The 21,484-nt window shown below is 40.5% G+C and overlaps 1 protein-coding gene across 1 annotated transcript in view; it reads left to right on the plus strand.

Annotated features, from left to right (window-relative positions):
- Nucleotides 1-11,550, plus strand: part of LOC311273116 (transmembrane protein 106B-like) — a 30,187-nt gene extending 18,637 nt beyond the window's left edge. Inside the window, exons 5-8 of the mRNA XM_084380006.1 lie at nucleotides 2,903-3,043; nucleotides 3,130-3,179; nucleotides 5,245-5,298; nucleotides 5,396-11,550. Coding sequence (XP_084236132.1) covers nucleotides 2,903-3,043; nucleotides 3,130-3,179; nucleotides 5,245-5,298; nucleotides 5,396-5,534 — 384 coding nt within the window. The 3' untranslated portion in view covers nucleotides 5,535-11,550. The remainder of the gene's footprint in view (nucleotides 1-2,902; nucleotides 3,044-3,129; nucleotides 3,180-5,244; nucleotides 5,299-5,395) is intronic.
- Nucleotides 11,551-21,484: the final 9,934 nt, after the last annotated feature.

Genomic DNA, 21,484 nt, shown 5'->3' on the forward strand with positions numbered 1-21,484 from the left:
GCGCCATGACGGACGGTTTTAACTTCATTTTATGTTGTTAAAATGGGTATTTCCTGCTGTACCAACAGACAAGGCTGCAAACCTGATTTAGCCTTTTACAGAATTCCCTTTGAGAAGGACAGAAGACGGCTATGGATAGCTGCAATTAATCGCAAGGGCTGGCAGCCCTCAAAATACTCGAGGATCTGCAGCGAGAATTTTGTACCCCCAGTAGTATAGAACATCTGATCTAGGACCACCAGCTAATACAAACAGAGTCCTGAGAAGGACTAGCCAGCTAGCATCGCTAGTAGGCTAGTAAACAAACCCTACTTGAGTTTATTAGCTAACGGTAGCTGCGTGAGCTAACTACATTGAATTTGTTTTGACTGACTCTAACATAACTTTGATAACGTTTTAATATGAAACTTACCTTGTACAAAATGCTCGCCTCAGATCCTCAAGTATTTTGAGGGCTGCCAGCCCTTGCAATTAATTGCAGCTATCCATAGCCGTCTTCTGTCCTGTCAGCTTTAATATCTTTGTTTTGATATACAGAGTAGTGACAAATTAAAGGAAATAAACAACATGAAGTGTCTCAGCCAGGCCACCACGTGCCACCAAAACAGTTTCAGTGCGGCTTGGCATTAAATTTACAAGTCTGGTAGTCTACTGGAGGGATGAAACACCAAAAGTCTTTCAAAAGATATTTCCTAATTTGGTGTTTTGATGATGGAGGTGGTTGTCTAATATTATGCTCAAACTACGAGTGATAAAAGTTACAAAATGGCCAATAGCAGCCAGCCGCACTGTCGCCAAGTCGCCATTCAAAGTTGAGGCCAGCTTTTGGATTTCAGTGAGTCGTGCCCGTCACACAGTGTCAACTGTCAAGCATCAGTTTCTAACTTCACTGGCTTCCATCAAGAATAGTGGTGCAACAGATCATCATTGATCCGTGATCCGTTCGGATCAATATCTTCGGTTCGGCACACACGTGATCCGTGGATTGATTTATGAAAAAAAAAAAGTTGTGCGCATGTTCAATCCACATACTTGTTAAGTGCAGCGTGGTCATGGCGAGCGGAGGAACGGAGGAGCTTGAACGCCCTGCGTCATTTAAATCCCCTGTATGGGAGCATTTTGGCTTCCCTGTCAAATATAATGATGAAGGAAAGAGGTCAGGGCCGTAGCCACCATTGAGGACACCGAGGTCATGTCCTCGGTACTTTTTTCCTTAAGTTTCGTTTCATTAAAACGGAAAGTAAACACGGTCGCGACGTGACTGCAGGTCTATTTTTAGAATGGCAATTAAATGAATCGGAGCAAAGATGCAGCGTGGTGGTAAGAGGCTGCATCAATCCAAGTTATCATTTGTTGCAGCAAGAAAGGCAGAGGATGATCAGGCAAAGAGGAGGAAAGGTGAGAAATGTAATAAGCTAAGAGGATGAGAAAAATAGTGAAGGAGCCTACAGATGCAACAGATAGCCAATAGAGATGCTAAACTGTAACCTACTGTAAATGTAGCCTAGGCTGAAAAATGAAAGGACATGCAGTGAATCAGAATATTTTAAGGCCATGTTCAGTCACAGTATGAATTATCCATCAATAATATTATTTGGATGTTTGGATGGATAAGTAATAATGTGACTAAAAATGGCATTAAAATATTAGGTCAAATTATAGTTATCATGACTCAGTAGTATACTTAGACTTTTCATTTTAAAAATTCAACAGAGGATGAGACAGGAGAGAGAGACGAAGAGGTTGAAGGGACAGAGACAGGAGGAGAGGAGAGAGAATTACATAATAGACGAAAAATGATCCGATCCGTGACTCTGATCCGGGAAACGATCCGAACAGTGAGTTTTTTTATCTGTTGCACCCCTAATCAAGAATGATTTGATACCTCCGCCACCCGGCCTAGTTGTTTCACTGTGACACTGCAGTTGCGACAGCCGAGGTGGTTGTAGTGACCATTGGGGCAACTACGGCTCACAATCCGCTGCACCAGCTCCATTGCTGGCTGATTGTTTTACCAACTGTGAGAAGAAAAAAAAAACACAACCTATTAACACCAGAGTGAGGAAATGAGTGCTGATAGAGAGGAAATTGTGAATATGTTTTTATTCACAATTTCCACTCTGTCAGGTCAGCTTACTGGTATGGCAGTATTTTTGTTTATTTGTGTGTTTTTCATTGTGTTGACATAAAAAAGTATTACTTGTGTGCCTTGGCAATGTGGCTAAATTCCAAATAAAGAGGTTTAATTCAACCTTTTTTCACCATATGTTCGAAAATGACAGATCATTAAAAAATGATCAATAATTAACGATATCGACCGCTATGAAACTTCACTATCGTGGTAGACTTTTCAGCCATATTGCCCAGGCCTACTCCAGGTTGCCACTGTTTATGTCACTTGTGCCCATCAGACATGATTAACATCAGATATTATTTATTTTTTTTCTTAAGGCAGCAGGAAAAGCTAAATGTAGCGGTTTACTTCAAAATTTTGTATATTTACCAGTTTTATATGCAATATAATATGACTAATATGATATATTATCTCTAGAAATGTTTGATTTAACTTTTTCCCATGGTTAGAACTGAAATTAAGCTTTTATATCACGGAGAGATTAAAGCACCGAAAAAACGGTACCGATGGGTACCGGTATCGAATTCTAGGTACCGGTATTAACATTTGATTTGATCACTGAAAAGTGGGCAGGGCCCAGTAAATACAGAGATGCAAATGGAGCTTTAGAGGACTTATGGCCTCCACCCACACCTGTTTCACCCACAAACATGTACCCATGATAAAACATTTTAAAGGAAGTGTTTTTGTGGTGTATTGAGGTAAGGAAATGCACGTCCACTGCTAGAAGTATACAATGAACTGTTCCAATTTCTACTTCTTCTCTAGAACACTCTCAATATCACTAACAATAACTACTACTCAGTGGAGGTGGCCAACATCACAGCTCAGGTGCAGTTTGCCAAGACGGTGATCGGTAAATCTCGCATCAGTAACACCACTGCCATCAGTCCTCTGGACATGAAACAGGTAAGGTTCAGAGTCTGTTAAGTTAACTAGTCCTCTGTGTGGGTACAACTCTGACTCTATATTGTTGTCTCCATTTCTGTTTTCAGATTGATTACATGGTCCCCACCACCCTCGCTGATGAGATGAACTACATGTAGTAAGCATTGTATATACTAAACCAGAATATAGACATCTTTATGTGGGGATTGTGTCAAAGCTGTAAGGTTAGCATTAAATAGCTTTATACTGTTAGCTGCTGTTAATGAATGTTATGGTCCTTAAAATACTTTAAATTATTGCACTGGTTTAAATGTATTGAGATTCTATGTGAGCACATTAAGAAGTGCTCATACCAGCTGTGCTGCTGCACAACCAACTGAAACACAGATGTTAACAAAGACAATTTAAGACTTAAGTTTGAGCAAGACATTTTAAAGACTGTAACATTCTTTAAAAGTTTACAGCTTTGACAAACTACCCACATAAAGATGTCTTTTTGTATGTTCCTGTTTTTCCAAAAATTAGTAGGTAGAGTAGGTAGGACAGACAGGATGACACTTTTCCACGTATATGTGCGGTATTCTTTTCCTCGTATAAGATGCTAAAGAGACTACCTGCTACCACATTGCTGTTGTTGTCCTGTAACATTGCTTTGTGGGTTGAAGTGTGGGACATTTCTCTTTTATTTGACGAGTGAAGGATCTGTTGAGTTGTGAGACTGTGAACAAAATCAGACCGTCACACCCCTGTCCCACGCCGCCAGCTTAGCATCATTTACACAGACGCTGTCTCGCCTCTGCTTATACCTCTGCTGGCGGATCAGAGGCAGAATAAAGCTGTCTCACCTCTCCGCCTCTGTAACTTTCAGACAGCGAGGTGGAGTATCAGTGCATGATTCCCGCCTTGAAAGGGCAGTGTGAATGGGGCTACAGTCTTATGTGCAAATGAGAAACAATGTGCTGTTAAACCTGGCATATTTTACTGCTCTTATATATTGATAATTGCCAAGAATGGTCTAAAACAGCTTGTTAAATCTAACTTTGTCTTGAGCATCACTTAATGCACTGCTAAACAGGTGAATAATACAGTATAGAAAACATTGAGTCATATATCTAAAAGTGCCCACATTTTTCTTGAAGGCAACATAGCCATGAGCCTTCTTCCTTATGCTGTCACTCACAATCCCACGCCCCTCTCAGTTGATGACATGCCCTCCACGCCAGATCAGGGCCAAAACTCTGAAAGTTGAAAATGACGGATCTGAAAGTGAAAAAAAAAATCTGAAACCAAAGAAATGAGATTTGAATGCGAATAAAATAACATCTGAATCTGAAACATACAATCTGCAATGGAAAGAAGTAAGACTTCAAATATGAAATTATATATAAGTGAAAATTTTAAATAAATAATTTATTCAAAAGAATATCAGAATGAAATCAAAATTATATTAAAATTCAAATTAACCTTTTCCTACACTTGTTTTTATTTTGAAAATGTTTTTGATTTTTTTTTTTGGGTAATTACATTTTTTTTTAAATTAACAAACCTTTTGGCCTTGATCTGGCTCCATACGTCCGTCCATACATACATGTGTCTACTGTGACTTGAGGGGGAACTGATTACATTTTGGTGTTCAAAGGTCAAGGTATTTGTGACCTCATGGCCCCAGATTCTCGTTGATGCAATATCTCAGAAATGCCTTGAGGGAATTTTGGTACAAATGTTCACTATGACTCGAGGATGTAATGATTAGGATTTGGTGACCAAAGGTCAGAGGTCTAGGTTATTGTGACCTCTCAAAACGCATTTTCACCATTACTCAAGAATTCATAAATAAAGTCCAGTAAAATTGGACATGCAGATGTCGAATAGATATCCAAATTTGATATTCAAAAAGTCAGAGGTTAAATGCACTGTAACATCATTAAATTCAGTAAAAAATGTTCTGGCCTTTATTCAGCATCACAGCTCTGAAACAGCAATTTGAACTGTGTGCAGAGGCATACAACCGCTGTGCAGTTATTCTAGTTTTACCAACACCACTAACAGTGAATGTGAGATTGCCACCCTACATGAGGCATTCCAACTCTTTTATAATCATTACTTTCATCAACCCCTGCCCAGACTGTAGAGTTACCAGGCTAAAAGGGGATTACTTCATACATTTAAACACTGTCAATTATTTTTCAGTTAGTTCATATTTACCAACACTTATTTTCCAGTGACTACTGTACTCTGCAAACCATCAAGGTCCACAACATTGTCGTCATGATGCAGTAAGTTGCATTTATTGTCATCTTAATCTAAACATTTGAGCTTACTTTGTTTAGTGTGTGTTTGTGGCCTCACCTCGTCCCTCTCCACCCTCTGCAGAGTGACCGTCACCACGACGTACTTTGGTCATGCGGAGCAAGTGTCTCAGGAGATGTATCAGTATGTGGACTGTGGTGGAAACACCACATCTATCAAAGCAGTGCCCAAGGCGTTCAGCATCCCACATGCTGCTGAGTGACCCCACCACTGTCCTCGTGACAAGCCCTAACTCAGGCCTGGAAGCTGGCCCACTGTTTTCCTTTCTCCTCCACCTGCAGTCTCTAACAAACTGCTGTTGTCACGATACCACAGTGTTTCCTTCAATATCAATACGAGAAGAAATCAACACCAAGATCAGAAACAGATATTGTTTCTTATGGAAGACATTTTCTTGTCATAACTTCAAAATGCTAGACATAATATGATATCCATATCTCATAATTACCACTTACCACACTGTGGAAGCATAGAGCAGCCATATTTGCTATTCAATTTTACGCCGTTTATCGCAAGGTAAGAGACTGCTTGTTGAGACCATCACTGAATAGTCTGATTTTGTTAAGATAGTAAATGATCTTGATGTGTTGCTCAAATGTAATTCTCAAGAGACTATCCCACAGTCATGGTTTAAAACTCACCCCTTTCATACTGGACAAAAAACCCACCGACACCCTCTAACATATGGCTTTTGTCTTTTATGTTATTTGTTCAATTGGCATTCACTCCCACGTCAAACACTCTGCAGTAGTCACAGGTGTTCATCGGCTCCAGCCCTACTCGGTTGTGATGGAAAGACAACACCTGCCAAAACACGCTAGTTTTTAACCCTTGTCGTGCTTGATGCTATGACCTGTGTTGAAGTTAAGCATGCTGGCTTGTTAATACTTGTCCATCTGTCTCTGTTCAAGCCGCTCATACATCATTTAGTCTGCGCTGAGTATTTAAAGAGAGACTGAAGTAAAGGATATTAAAAAGTAACCACTGTTTAATTGTCACTGGCTTCTGTGTCACTACATGAGCCTTGTCAGCTATCTGATCAGTACTGTACATGTGCAACTCTCAACAGAGATGAAAAAGAAGCGAGATGTCTGACTGCTCAGCAACTTCCATCGTCAGCTCCAGAAAAAGTGTGTCTACTTTTGAGTGCTATTGATTAAGACTTAGATTTTCTGGATGTAGTCTGATGAGGTATGTGACCTGCTTCTTGCTACAGTCCTGCTTCTTTCAGTGTATTGACCTGTTTAAAAAACAGCATTTATAGTCTTGGTCCAAAGTTTACATGCACTTGGGAAAAACATTTATATAATGGCAGTCTTCAGTTCCAATGGTTTCTACAACTCTCATTTTTCTGTGATGGAATGAGTGGAACACATACTACTTTGTCACAAAAAACATTCATGAAGTTTGAAATCTGAATTTATTATGGGTCTTCTGAAAATTTGATCAAATTCTACTGGCTCAAAAGTACACATGAATCAAATTTTCTTTGTAGCATGGTCTCTTCTTCTGAGTCATTATGATTGATAACTGCTGATGACTTTTCTGAGCCCATTTTAATAGAACTTGTTTGATACACCCATTAGACTCAGCCACAAACAGAATGGGAAAGTCTAAAGAGTTCAGCATTAATCTGAAAGGGCCAAGATCAACTGTACAAACAACTGTTTGTAAGTATAAAGTGCATAGCACAGTTGTGTCACTGACACGATCAGAATGCGCGATGCTGCGGCTGAGAGAAAACTGGTCAGAATGGTCAAGAGTCAACCAAAAACCACCAAAAAGCAAGTTTGCAATGAATTAGAAGCTGCTGGACGACAGGTGACGGTGTCCACAGTCAAGCATGGTTTGCATCGCCATGAGCTGAGAGGCTGACGTGCAAGAAAGAAGCCCTTGCTCCAGTCTCCAGACCCACCACTGGTGGTATAAAAGTAGTATTATTTAATTACTGGAGTAGGGCTCGGCATTGTTGAATTTATTCCCTTTACAGGGCTCGGTCAGAGAACACACATCAGTCATCAGTTTAGTTTAGGCTCTTTACTGACGCAGTACAGTCATGCATAATGATTTTAGTTTCCGGAATAAACAGAAAACAAGCATACATATGAGTTATTACTCCATTTTAGTTAGCATTAACTGACATTAACTAAAGGCACTTAAGGAAAATAAATGATTTCTGCGTATTTCCATATGAATAATAAACATTAACTGTGCTCACAGTACTGAAGGCAGTTAGTCAGTTAGCTTAAACAAGGCTAATATCTTAACAAGCCAACTATGCCAACTTCTGACTAACATTATGACTGCACAATTAATGCACTTAAAGGAATAGTTCACTCTAAAAATTCAGTCATTATCGACTCACCCATATGCTGGTGAGAAGTCCGGTGTAGTTTCTTATTCGTCAAAGAGCAGGAGCGTGCCTCCGTGTAAACATAGCATAGTGACTGTTTAGGCTGTAAAAATGTACTAAATGACGTTGTTTCGAGTAAACTCTGGATGTTGCCACTTCAGGACACTTGGATTGCAGCGGACGAGCAGTATGGAGGAATATTACAAAGTTTTTGTGTAGTTTTATGGACATTTTCTCCCGGTCGCCACTTACGCTCGTTATGTGGATTATCGTTGCCGGAGAGTACCCCCGCGAGTCTCCAGCTGCACTTTGAGGAATAAGAAACTACACCGGACTTATCACCAGCATGTGGGTGAGTCGATAATGACTGAATTTTGTTTTAGAGTGAACTATTCCTTTAATACAGAACAGACAGTGTGACATAAAATACTTTGGAAGATTGAAGCATTTCGCCACATAAACTCCACAGCAACAATACTGCGATCTCAGGAGTGTGGGGTTCGTATCCTGTTTGGAACACTCTATTGTACTCTTCACCTGTTGTTTTTACACTAAGTTCACCATTGCTTTCCGTTTCTTTTCAGTTTTCTGTTGCAGTTTGGTTTGGTTTAGGCAGCAGAAATACTTTGTCGCCTAAACCAAACCAAGAATCTTTGTTGCCTAAATCTAACAAAGGTGAAAAAAATACTTGGTTAGGTTTAGATGACAAAAAAACAACCAAATTTAGGTTTAGGAAAACATGTTTTGGGTTAAAATTGACCCTTTCACATAGTTAAATATGTGCTTCAAAGAATAACTTCTACCATGTGGGTATTTTTGCTGTGTTTTTCCCTAAGACACTAAGCTATGACATTACAAAAACATAATTGTACAGTTACAATGTTGGTCCTTGAGCAAGATAAATTATGATGTTCTAGGAACAACACCAACACGACAATATCAGATTTTGCATAACAGTACATTCTGTGCCAAGTTTTAATGCTGGTCAGTATTCAATATGGAATTCTATGGACAAATTTCAGATAGTATTCCAAAAATACTTAAGTTTTATATGTAGATGAAATGGTCTGTAACATTATGTGTAGGCCTACTTCTCATTTGAAAAAGTCAGCTTAAAGAGATATTGAGCTTAAAAAGTGTCCTTGATACAGACCCGCGCCACAAGGGGGCTTAGCTCCCCTCAGTTGTATTTTGACCCCTCTGTTTGATCTTAGACATGGATCAAAAAATGCGTGTTTCCCAGATCTCTAGTTTCTCACGTAAAAACATGTCAAGTTTTTTGGCTGTTATTCTTCAATTTTGAAACAGTATCCTTATGTTGTCATTGCAAGACTAAATGAATTAATTTTATATTATAACCAAAAAAAGCACCTTCAGTCACTTCATTCTGGCACCAGGCCTGCCTTGATATGATTTTGTATGGATTTTTTTCAAGAATATTGCAGTGGCATCATAATTTCAGTTATCGTGACAATACTGTAAATTATGTCTTTTCTGTGTTTTTTCTTTAACCCTGATCTATGATATATGATTTGAAGCAAGGGGAGGGAATAAAAAAAACTTGATGGTATTTGACTACCTACCAAACCATAGTGCACTTTATGTCTATTTAAAATGCACACTCAATTAGCAATCCCAAGCTCTCTGAAGCCTGTTCCTCCATCACAGTGTGTTGTGTTGAAGAATCAACAAAAAGTGGTGTCATTACATGCTTTAGAGTTTTCTGCTGTACTGCTGTGTCTGATTCTGAGATAAGCTAATGTTGCTCATAGTGTTTCTTTCTGACTGCACTGTCTGCTATGAAGTGTACAATATGTTTTCTTAACTACTGTAGTATCTTTTTGTTAGGTGCTCACTTTATAGCTTTTACAGTTTTTGTTGTTGTTTTTTTTTTTCATTTTGTTTCAAGCTCTCTGATAAAACAAAGGCACCCCTGGTAGGTTGGGGTTCACGTCCCTGTAGTCTATCTTTAGACGTTTTGGGAAATATGCTTTTTAAAAAATTTTTATAATTACTTATTTGAGATTTTTTTTAAACTCACGTTTGCTATTTAAAGACTTAAGGGACAGTCACACCAGGGTTTAAACACAAAGACATTGCAGAGTAAAATAATTAAATTTCAATTGAATCCGCACAAACATTTGATATGTACAGGCAGTGCATTTTTATGCAAACCTTTTGCATCAGTCCAACATGATGAAATTTGACAAATGTTTTCGCACTACTGAATAATGGCAAACTATATTAAAAAGGTTGATCTTTAAGTAAATGGAGAGCAGGGAAGTTATCATAGTCTGCCAGCTGCGTGGCTTCTTGCACTTGGATATAACCCTAGAGAAGTAAAAACTCCTCCACAAATGAGGCATGGTTTGTAGACTGTTGTGAGACAGGTATGAACTCATTCCATATAGCGAGCAAGCCAGCTAGCTTAGAGCTAGCTCTTAAGACTAATTAGAATGTCTTGGCTTGTTAGTATGCAGTTACCTTGCTAGCTATTTCAACTACCCCAGCAAGTGACCTGTTTAATGAGGATGGATTTCATTGTCACTTTCTGGTGTTAGCAGGTGTGAACTCCATTGTAGACAGAGAAGATATACACAACATCAATGCTGCACAGAGTGTGCAAAGAGCATGAGGGCGCCACTAGTTGGTATTACAAGCACAATTATTAGATAGTTACTCTTTGATTAGCAGAGGTTTTATAAATTATCACAGAAGGCTAGGCTAGCAGTTTCCCCCCATCAAAGTAAGATGGCAAACAAGTGTATTTTCTAAAATGGTGGACTGGTATAGGGCTGCAACTGACAATAGTTTAAATTAATGATTAATCAATCAGAAAAATTGCCAATCCTCGCAATTAAAAGCAACAACCGGCAAATATTTGACATTTTCAAAAGTGGTGCATTAACTACTTATAAACTCCTGGTGCCCTTCCAGCAGATTATGATTTGCATTTCAATGTAATGTTTATTATCATTTTGTTTTTCAGTTTTATTCAAGGCTGTACAACATTTGAAATTAGAGCAAGTGTTTATTGTATATGTCACATGTTAGAAACAAAGCATGTTGACAGAAAATCAGACCACTGAAATCTTCAGGTCAATAAATTATGAAGGGCTGATTAATTATAATTTTATTGTTGTTATTATTATTAGTAGTAGTTGTGGTATAATTTATGAAATCAGAATTTCAAACTTTCTAACATTTCTTGAATGTGTCTTTATATTCTGCCCTCCCTGTCCTACTGATAAGTGCTTATCTTAAATTTTAGGGCATCCTATAATTTAATGTTATGAATTTTCATGTTAATTTACATGTCATGCTATCCAATCACTTTCACATTCTTCTACCTGTGTTGGTCTTTCCTTGGGAATGTGTTCTTAATTTTTCTACCTTAAAAATATGAATAGGAATATTTTGTCATACATTTCCCATCTTGTGCATGAATGATGAAACTCTAAAAAGCTGTATATTTTTTCATCTTTGACTGAAAATCATCCTGTTGTATAAACCTATTTTGAATTGAAAAACATCTGACATATCTAGAAATGTGTACGATTTATGTCAACATCCTGTAAATACTAGAAATTGTGTTTTGAAGATCTTCATACAAACTTTGATAAGCTACAACAGAAACATTTGTACTGAATGAGATATAAAAGAAAGCACACACATAATTTGCTTTTTAATTCTGACATACGCCCTTGACTTGCTTAACAATCTCTATTAACATCTAACATTTGAAAAGCTATTTTAGACTCCTACCTCTAACGTCATTTTAAACATTTTGTTGGTCATCATTTTGTTGGTCATCATTATTCATTCATTGTTTGTTGTGGGAGTACGAATAAAGTTTTAAAACGATTATCTGTGCAGGGATTTTTTATTGCAAAAATAAAGCATCAACGTAAACAACCTTATTCTTGTTGTACTACCATTATTATGAAAAGCACTATAACTAATGTCATTATAATTTATTATTTGGCATACATGGCAAGACTTAACAAAATTACATCCTGCATCAGACAGCCGGATCCATAAACCTACTTGGTTAAAGGTTAAAATTGGAAAACAGAAACTTTCTTTATTATCATATAATAGTTTATATCTTAAGCTTCTAAGCCAGCAGCTCTACATGCTGTTTCAAAGTGAGAACCCTGTCTATCTAGTTTTATATGACTGAGCAATTTCAATTTCAGTATCATGCATCTGAAGAATATTAAAGGTGAACTGAAATCTCGACTTCAAAGGGAGCTTAAAGCAACACTAGGTAGTTTTTCGACCTTAAAATAATGTTTCTAAACTCAGTTAAGTGGTAGAATAATGGTTAATAGGATGAACGGTGACGCCTCTGCAGCCGGAGGGGGGTCGCACCGGCAGAAACCGCACTGTGTAACTTCCCTGAGTGGGTAGCGACATACCTGACGTAAAGAAGTCTGGATTTAGCCAGCAGCTACTTGGATTTTTTGTAAACCAACGCCATGGCCAAGCCAGCTAAAAAAGCCAAGAAGGTATTGTCTGAGGAGGTGAAGAAAAGAAAAAGAGAAAGTGATAGAACATGAACCGGACACGGATAAATATTAGACCAGCTTACACTCGGTGGAGCGAGCTGAGAGAAGAAATGGCTTTCAAGACTGATGGCGACCTAGTCTTGATGCTACTGGATTTGTAAGTCATATATTACATATATACATATTTATTATCTTACCGACTTTTACTTTGAGTTGATTTGTTGTTATGTGGTGTTCATTGGGGCTCTATTTGTCCACAGTTTATAACCATAATAAAGCCGGGAGATAAGTTAATGCTGTCCGTTTCGATAGCTTGCACGTTTTCATGTAGTGACTGTAAACAATGACTAACTTACTAAAACTCTATGAACGCCTTGTCTTGAAAATTTGCGGATTCCTTAGTTCATGCAGATAATCAACATAATTGTTGAACAGTGTGGTCGGGAGGTAACGTTAGCATGCTACTTAGCTACTGTTGTCGTACCGAGTTGGTTGTAGTTATTACACCAAACACAACGTCAGCTTGCACGTTTTCATGTAGTGACTGTAGACGATGACTAACTTACTGAAACACTACGAACGTCTTGTCTTGAAAAGTTGCAGATTCCTTAGTTCATGCAGATAATCACCGTAATTGTTGAACAGTGTGATCGGGAGGTAACGTTAGCATGCTACTTACTGTTGTCATACCGAGTTGGTTGTAGTTATTACGCCAAACACAATGTCACAACTTGCGATTCAGTAACTCCCGAAAACATCGTTATATTTTCAGACGTTACTAAACACATTCACGCCCAAGCGTCGTGTTTTGGAAGTAACTTAGTCGGTGCAATCACTATAACCAACTCGGTATGAGAATAATTATAGCATGCTAATGTGCTGTGCAGCCTTTATGCTAACAAACTACCAGCTGCTATCTCTGAATCTAGCTTGTTGTTGGCACTCGATTGAGGTTTCATGTTTTTGATGTTTCCAAACAAGGCTTCGTGATTCGCCGGCTCCATCAACAAATTCACGTGTATTTATTTTCCCCAGGGATGCTCATACAGCGACAGTATTTACGACACTAGTAACAGTTAATTGCGCTTCTCAACTAGCCGGGGGTAGTAATGAGTCCAAACTACCTAGTGTTGCTTTAAAGCAAGCCCTGGGCCCAAGTCCATCTTCCTAAATGCATGCACACACCAAAAGCAGCATCTTTGTGACCAGCCAATGTCCTAAAATCAGTGAAGGCAGGGGCAGATCTCCTGGATTGGTATGGGATGCTGCACCAGTTTTGTATGATCTATTTTAAAAATATATATACACCGATCAGGCATAACATTATGACCACCTGCCTAATATTGTGAAGGTTCCCCTTGTGCAGCCAAAACAGCTCTGACCTGTCAAGACATGGACTTAAAGGAATAGTTCACTCTAAAATGAAATTCGACTCACCCTCATGCTGATGAGAAGTCCTGTGTAGTTTCTTATTCCTCAAAGTGCAGCTGGAGACCCGCGGCGGTACCCTCCGGCAGGAATAATCCATATAACGAGCGTCAATTGTGCCTGAGAGGAAAAGGTCCATAAAACTACACAAAAACTTTGTGATATTCCTCCATACTGCTTGTCCGCTGCAATCCAAGTGTCCTGAAGTGGAGACATCCAGAGTTTACTCGAAACGATGTCATTTAGTACACTTTTCTAGCCTAAACAGTCACTATACTATATCTGCCTGCAGGCACGCTCCCGCGTGCTTGCGAGCCTTCCACCTGCTTGCATTACGGAAGCCGCGCCAGACAAGATCAGCAGAACTTGTGATAGATACACACCGGTATTTACATCCAGCTGTGAGCGACCAAGCGACACACAAACAAGAGGGATCTGCCTGCACTAGTGATTTGAAACTTTGACACTCACGGCAGGATGTAAATACCGGTGTGTATCTATCACGAGTTCTGTTGATCTTGTCTGGCGCGGCTTCTGTAGTGCAAACGGCTGTGAGGGAGACTTGCGTGCAAGCGGGTGTTTTTTGTTGTGGTCCCATTAAGCCTATCCAATCTAAGCATGATATTAAAATGACACTGCTTTCAACAAATACAGCTAGCCAGAGCCATAGTTTTAGCCAATCAGATGCAGAGCAGGGCGGGTCGTGCTTGCCAATTGGCGGTGGGCCCGGGTGGGAAAATGCTTGTTTTACAAGATCATCAGAAACTGGCGAAAGTTAACACGGGTGGAATGGTCTGACGTTATCTGTGGAAATATATTACTAAACGAGGACAGCTGGTGGGTACTCTGAGAGCGACTTCTACGGTAAGTTTCTATTCGCTACTTGTTGACGTCTCTGTGAAGTTAATGTACTGTTGAAGAAGACTGGGTTGGTTATAGTACACAATATATATAGAGCTTGGCAACGTAACGTCACCACGGTGCCATCTTGGTTGGCCAAGAAGTATTTTTTATTTTTACCGGATTTCGATGTCGATCGTTTTTTGCACCACTGAGCAACTTTCGATAGGAATTAATGGAGGCTCCGCCCACGACGTTGTATCGAGTTCACATCCGTGAGGTGTGATTGTTTTTCAGGATGGACGCACTGTTTGTTTTTGAAGGCTCAGACGTTTTGACCATTGACAAAACTGTCAAAAATAAATGGAGATGGGCTTGGTTAAATGAAGTGGGGGAGAATGGAAAGCCTATTAGTACATGGTGCAAAAAAATTAAATTGCCGGGTGTGTGCATGTGTGTGGTTTGCCACAAAAAAATTGTGTATGGCAGTAATGGTAAAAAAGTGCTAATGCGGCATCAATCAGAGGATGCACACAAAGCCGCCATTCGTGCTCTCCAGCACACCTCCTCCCTGCCTGGTGCAACAACCACCACAACAGAGGCATGCTCATCTATGGCTGACCGTGTGTGCAAACAGAAAGTCCGCATATGTACTTTTATAGCAGAGCACGACCTGTCACTCACCATGTCACAGCCACTAGTGGAGCTAGTGAAGTCGGTTGCTGAGGATAAGACTGCACTTTCGAGGATGACACTCTCTAAGGTTGTTTCTATCCTGCTTGACAATTGCAATGTAATGAGAGGAAAAAGGTCTGGAGTGGAGACCCAAATTCGAAAAGAAAACCCATCACTCCTGGACATCAGTGGGGACACAGTCCACATGGTCTCCAATGCAGCAAAGGCGCTGTTAACTCCATTCCACGGATATGTTGAGGAGTTTTGTGCTGATGTCTACTATGACATCGAAAAATTCCCCAAACAGAGGGAAGTTTTTGGAGAGTTCCAGTCCTTGCTTCATTTTGAGAAGAAGAGCCTAATGCGTCCCATCAGCAGCAGGTTTCTGCAAACACTGGATGTGTGTAACAGAATTCGGGAGCTTATTGATCCACTGATTGTTCATTACTACAGTGTCCTGTCTCCAGCTGATCAACACAAACACAGGTAAAATAGCATTATTGTCTTTAATATCATATGTGTGGTGGCCTGGGAAAACCCTTGTAAGAGCTATTTCTGTCAACCAAAAAGCTATACTTTGAGTAATTTCTAATTTATGGAAAAATAAGAATTTAAATGTCAGATTTTCACCATGTGAAAGGTTTTCTCAGGTCACCACATATTTGTAAAATCTCATGAAATAAGTCGGAACATTTCTGTTGTCACTCTTTAATCTTACGTGTATACCTGTATGCTTTTTATGATACAGGGGGCTCCTGAACGAAGTCTTTGAAAAATATGCTGTTACAACTGATGAGAAGGCCAGGATTGGTGTTCTGCAGCAGGAGATGGCAAAATCTGCTGGGATTGCAACTGATGTCGGCAAAAACCAGAAGATACGCATCTGTATACTTTTTTCAGAGTTCGACAAGCTCACTGCCCTGATTGATTTATACAGAGGTATGTTCAATTTAACAAAAGAAAAATATGCTTTTTTTCTCTTGTTGTTGCACATTTTTCCTTTAAATGGAGTCTGTGTAAATGAAATGCTTTATGTGAAGTAACGGCAAAAAAAATTACCATTGGCTTATTCTTTAACGGATCATTCATTAACGGATGATTATTTCCTGATGTGATCAGGAAATAATAATATAATATTCCATCCACTTCTAAATCATGCTCTGTTGTGTTTTTCAGGTGTACTTCCAACTTTTCAGGTTTTCCTAAAGAAGCTGCAGCATGACAAGCCCATGGTCCATGCACTGCATGCTGAGATGGTGCTACTCATCAGGGAACTCCAGGTTGTCTGTGGGAAGATTCAGCTACTTTGCCATGACCAAGGCTAGAGTGTTGAAGAGGCCCTGGGTGGAGAATGTCTGCTCCTCTCTAAGAGAAGGCTATGTCAAGGCAGCAACATTTCTCCTGAAAAACCTTCCCATCAGCAACAGAATCATCACCTCTTTGTCTGCACTATCACCGACATTCATTCTCCAAGAAACAGTCCAGGATGCATTCAGCACCTTAGCCAGAGCCTTGCCAAATGTGGTTAGGTCAGAAGAGCTGGGTCAACTGGATGAAGAGGTGAGAACCTACCAGGTTGACTCAAATCTTGGAGAACAGGCCAAAGGCTTTGATGACAATACAGCACGCATTGATGTTGACTGGTGGAGTACAATCCTTGCCATGAAGATGCCAGCTGGAGACATGAGATTCCCTATCTTGGCAAAGTTGGTGAAGGCTCTTCTCTCACTGTTCACTGGCCCTCTTGTTGAAGGATCATTTAATATCATGGACGACATTATTGAAAATGACAGAGTCAGGCTTAACATTGAGACATACGAAGGCTTCGCCATTATCAAGTCCCATATTAAAGCAAGAGGGAAAACAGCCTCCAATATTGAAATCTGCCCTGCAATGAGGAGCAAGTGCCTCTCTTCTTATGAGCGGTATAAAACCCATTTAAAGCAGAAGAGGGAGAGAATTAGAAAACAAAAGGAGAAGAAACTCAGAGAAGCTGTAAAGGTCCTCTCAGCCATTAGGGTTAGAAAGGTAACAAAAGCTTCCACCTTTTCTGCTACTAGAGCCTCCTCCACTGCTGGAGTCAGAGCCCCACGACCTGCCACAGCCTCCTCCTCCACTGCTGGAGTCAGAGCCACTGGACCTGCTACAGCCTCCTCCTCCACTGCTGGAGTCAGAGCCACTGGACCTGCTACAGCCTCCTCCTCCACTGCTGGAGTCAGAGCCACTGGACCTTCTATAGCCTCCTCCTCCACTGCTGGAGTCAGAGCCACTGGACCTTCTACAGCCTCCTCCTCCACTGCTGGGGTCAGAGCCCCACGACCTGCCACAGCCTCCTCCTCCACTGCTGGAGTCAGAGCCACTGGACCTGCTACAGCCTCCTCCTCCACTGCTGGAGTCAGAGCCACTGGACCTTCTACAGCCTCCTCCTCCACTGCTGGGGTCAGAGCCCCACGACCTGCTACAGCCTCCTCCTCCACTGCTGGAGTCAGAGCCACTGGACCTGCTCCAGCCTCCTCCTCCACTGCTGGAGTCAGACCCCCACAACCTGCTACAGCCTCCTCCTCCACTGCTGGAGTCAGAGCCACTGGACCTTCTACAGCCTCCTCCTCCACTGCTGGGGTCAGAGCCCCACGACCTGCTACAGCCTCCTCCTCCACTGCTGGAGTCAGAGCCACTGGACCTGCTCCAGCCTCCTCCTCCACTGCTGGAGTCAGACCCCCACAACCTGCTACAGCCTCCTCCTCCACTGCTGGAGTCAGAGCCCCACGACTTGCCACAGCCTCCTCCTCCACTGCTGGAGTCAGACCCCCACAACCTGCTACAGCCTCCTCCTCCACTGCTGGAGTCAGAGCCTCTGGACCTGTAGCTCATTCAGAAAGACCCCAGAAACGGGTGTCGCTTGAGGCATTTGGTTCCACTGCCAAAAAGCAGAAGAAATGAAAAGCAGGCTAGCTATTTACATGATTGCACTTAATTGTTTGTGCTGTTGTGAGTTTTGTTGTTCTGTTAAGTGATATGACTGTTCGAAGTAGAATAAATAACTTGCACTGAAAAGTTATGGAGATGGTTGAATATTTGTATGACTACATTATATCTGAGTTAAGCCTTGCAAAAAGTGTTTTATTGCATAGATTGAAAACATTGAAAATACATAAAAGCAAAGTAACAGAAAAGCTGTTCTAAATAGTAATCAAATCTAAATAGTCTAGGTGAAAGTCTTCTTACAACTCGAAAGCTTTATTAGAGAACAGTGTACTGTGTACATGCCCGCCTTGGGATAAGGGCATGTAAACAGTGTACTCGTTTTTACATGAAAACCTTTGGGAAGTGACCGATAGGCAGAAAAAAAGGCTCTTACATGTGTGGCATGGTGGGTTGATGGTCGGGTAATATGATTTGGTGTCGAAAAAAAATTTCAGTCAAAAGATTTTTTTTTGCTTTAATCCCTGTACCCCCTGAGCAGCACCTATGGTGATTATTAGGAAAAAATATGGCACATGGCGTTTTTGTGTAGATCAGGGGTGTCCAAACTACGGCCCGTGGCCCATTTTTAATTGGCCCGTAGCAAATCCTAAAAATATAATGGCATATGACCCACACATTAAATTTGTGTTTGACTGTATTGTACTTTTTAGTTTTAACACTAGGGGGAGCTACTGTCTTGAACAAGACAGCCTCTCCACAAAACAAGAGCAGTCAAAGAAAAACTTTACAACAAGTGACCCAAAAATGGCAGAACCAAAGAAACGCAAAATAGCAAGTGAGTTATTATTTTTATTTTTGATGCCAATTTCAATTCATATTATTATTCCTTTTGTTACATCTCATTCCTAAGAGACTGTTATTTCGTACCTATAGCACTTGCCAGTAGGGGGCAGACTGAACCCAGGATGATACAGACTGTGTGCATTGCTCACATGCGGAGAAGAAGAGGTTCGGGGGGTTCGCGGGCTAGAGCTGCTACTGAGACATATATGGAGTTGCTGTGCCTGGTGGAGACTAATAAATGTTCTTAAAGTGCGTGTAAAGCAGCAAAAAATGTGTGTTATGAGTTTGTCACACCACAGTAACATGTATCATTGACCACTGAGCCAAATTTGAAAGATCAAAAAAATCGATGAGTATATAAAATTAGGTCTCAAAATCATGGAAAACAAGCACTTCTCTCTGCTGTGAAATGCTGGGGGTGTGTCAGTTAGAGGCACTGGAACCACGCCCACGTGCGGGAGGGGAGCGCTCTGTGTACTGCACAAGGACGTAGCCTACAGCCTTTTATAGATACTTGGTTCTCACAGAACAGAAAGGCGCCAAACATATATCATCTTCTAGAATACGATGCATTACTATTGATTTAACTATACAAAAGCATGTTGTTAAAAATGAGCAGATTCGTGCAACAGTGACAGTAATCCAAAACACCATCTATATAATATTGAAACACTAACATTTTACAGCAATGGGTACTCTTACTTTCCATACTTCTTTCATACAGTTACTTTTCTGATAGTTATTTTCATCAGTTGTGAGGGATAATACCAGCTGTGGAGTAGCTCATACTCCACAACTACTATCAAACCTTTTGAAATGGGCCTATGCCATAGCCGCTAGATTTACGCCCTGGGCAAACCATCCCTTGACCCCCCCCCCCACAAAACACGACAATATATTTTGTATTTATCATACAAGTTTTGTTTTGCATCATCCTATTAATACCATCTGAACGGTTCCAGTTATGATAACACACCAGTTTTGCACATACAGACACACACACACACACACACACACTGTCTGTGGCTGTTGTGGAAGTATCTGACTCCTCATTTTGGCCAGTGGGTGCTCCAGCTCCAAAACATTTCAGAAGTGCCTCTGAATTTACAATTAAGATACAATATGTAAGTTAGGTCACACTTACATCACACATGCATCAGTTACCCAATTAAAATGACCATAATGCACATTTGATTAACATTTGTTAACATCCTATTAACTAAGCATAACACACTACAAATTATTCAAAAAGCTATATCACATGTAGCTTACACAATGCCATGTCAATGTATATTAGAAGTTATTTAAGTTAGCATATAGCGTATAGCATTAAAAATTCCACAGTCAGGACTCTGTTTGAATTTGCACATGTTGTGTTGCAAACACAAAGTAGCCTAGGTTGCCTATGGGTGAAATTAGTTGCATGACATGATGCCTCAATTCTAATAGTTGCTAGTTCAGCAAAACTACAAACCAAATACAGTCGTCTTCTGTGGCAAAGTAGCAACATATTAGCAAGAGGCTAATAAATAGCCTATAGGCTACTGTCACTCACGTCACTCATAGACATCTGCATACCTTTATCTTTTGCCCGTTTCTCCTCTTCTTCCTTTTTTCTCTTTCTGAACTGGGCACCTGACGGCTTCTTTGGTCTTTTACTTTGATCCATGATGAAGACGAAGACTCGACATCATTACCGATGTCACGTGATGTAAACAAATTCACGTAGATGCCCATTGGAGGCAGTTTGTGTTGTGTGGCCTGGGATCATCAGTCTATCCCCCGCCCCCCTCCCCCTTGCCTATTCTGACACACACACAACCTGTGTGACTCTCAGCAGCGAGCTGACGTGACAATGAGGCCGCCCAGCGCCACTCCACTGACCTGACATGGAAATGAGCGGTAGTCTAGAAAACTGGCGAGTTTTTTTTTTTTGTTTGGTTTTTTTTGAGGGCGCTCATGCGCCCTCACATAGATTGCGCCCTGGGCGGTCGCCCACATTGCCCATAGTAAAAACCGGCCCTGCTAACGCGGCTATGATTTCTGACCCGCCCATTAAATCCTGAACACAGAAATTTTGAAACACAGTTTGGAAGCCTAGCTCCACAATTGAATTATAAATGGTTAATGGCTTTTTACATGTTTTAAGGAAATACATTTATGACCTATTTAATGTGTTTAGAAGAAAATGGCTGAATTTGCTTTACACAGACTTTAAACTTACACCACCGTGTCTTATCACAAAGGGTGTGACAATGGCAGCTAGCCTGCTAGCTCAACAACAGTATTTTTTCCGTACTCACAAAACACAAGAAAATGCCACAATGGCCAGTTATGAGGTAGCTCAACTCATTGCCCAACATGGTAAACCTTTCTCAGATGGTGACTTCATAAAAAAGTGTCTCACTAAAGTCGCAGGAATAATGTGACTGGAGAAAATTCAGGAATTCAACAACGTGAGCCCAGGGTTTCCCACAGCGCTTTCCTGTTAAGGCGGCCGCCTTTACAAGAAAAATAAATAAATAAAAAAAATCTATATACTAGCGATATTCGCCGTGTTACTCTGTCATGTTCTCC

Source organism: Pagrus pagrus (assembly GCF_965226575.1).
Source record: "Pagrus pagrus genome assembly, chromosome: 17".
Classification (NCBI taxonomy): domain Eukaryota; kingdom Metazoa; phylum Chordata; class Actinopteri; order Spariformes; family Sparidae; genus Pagrus; species Pagrus pagrus.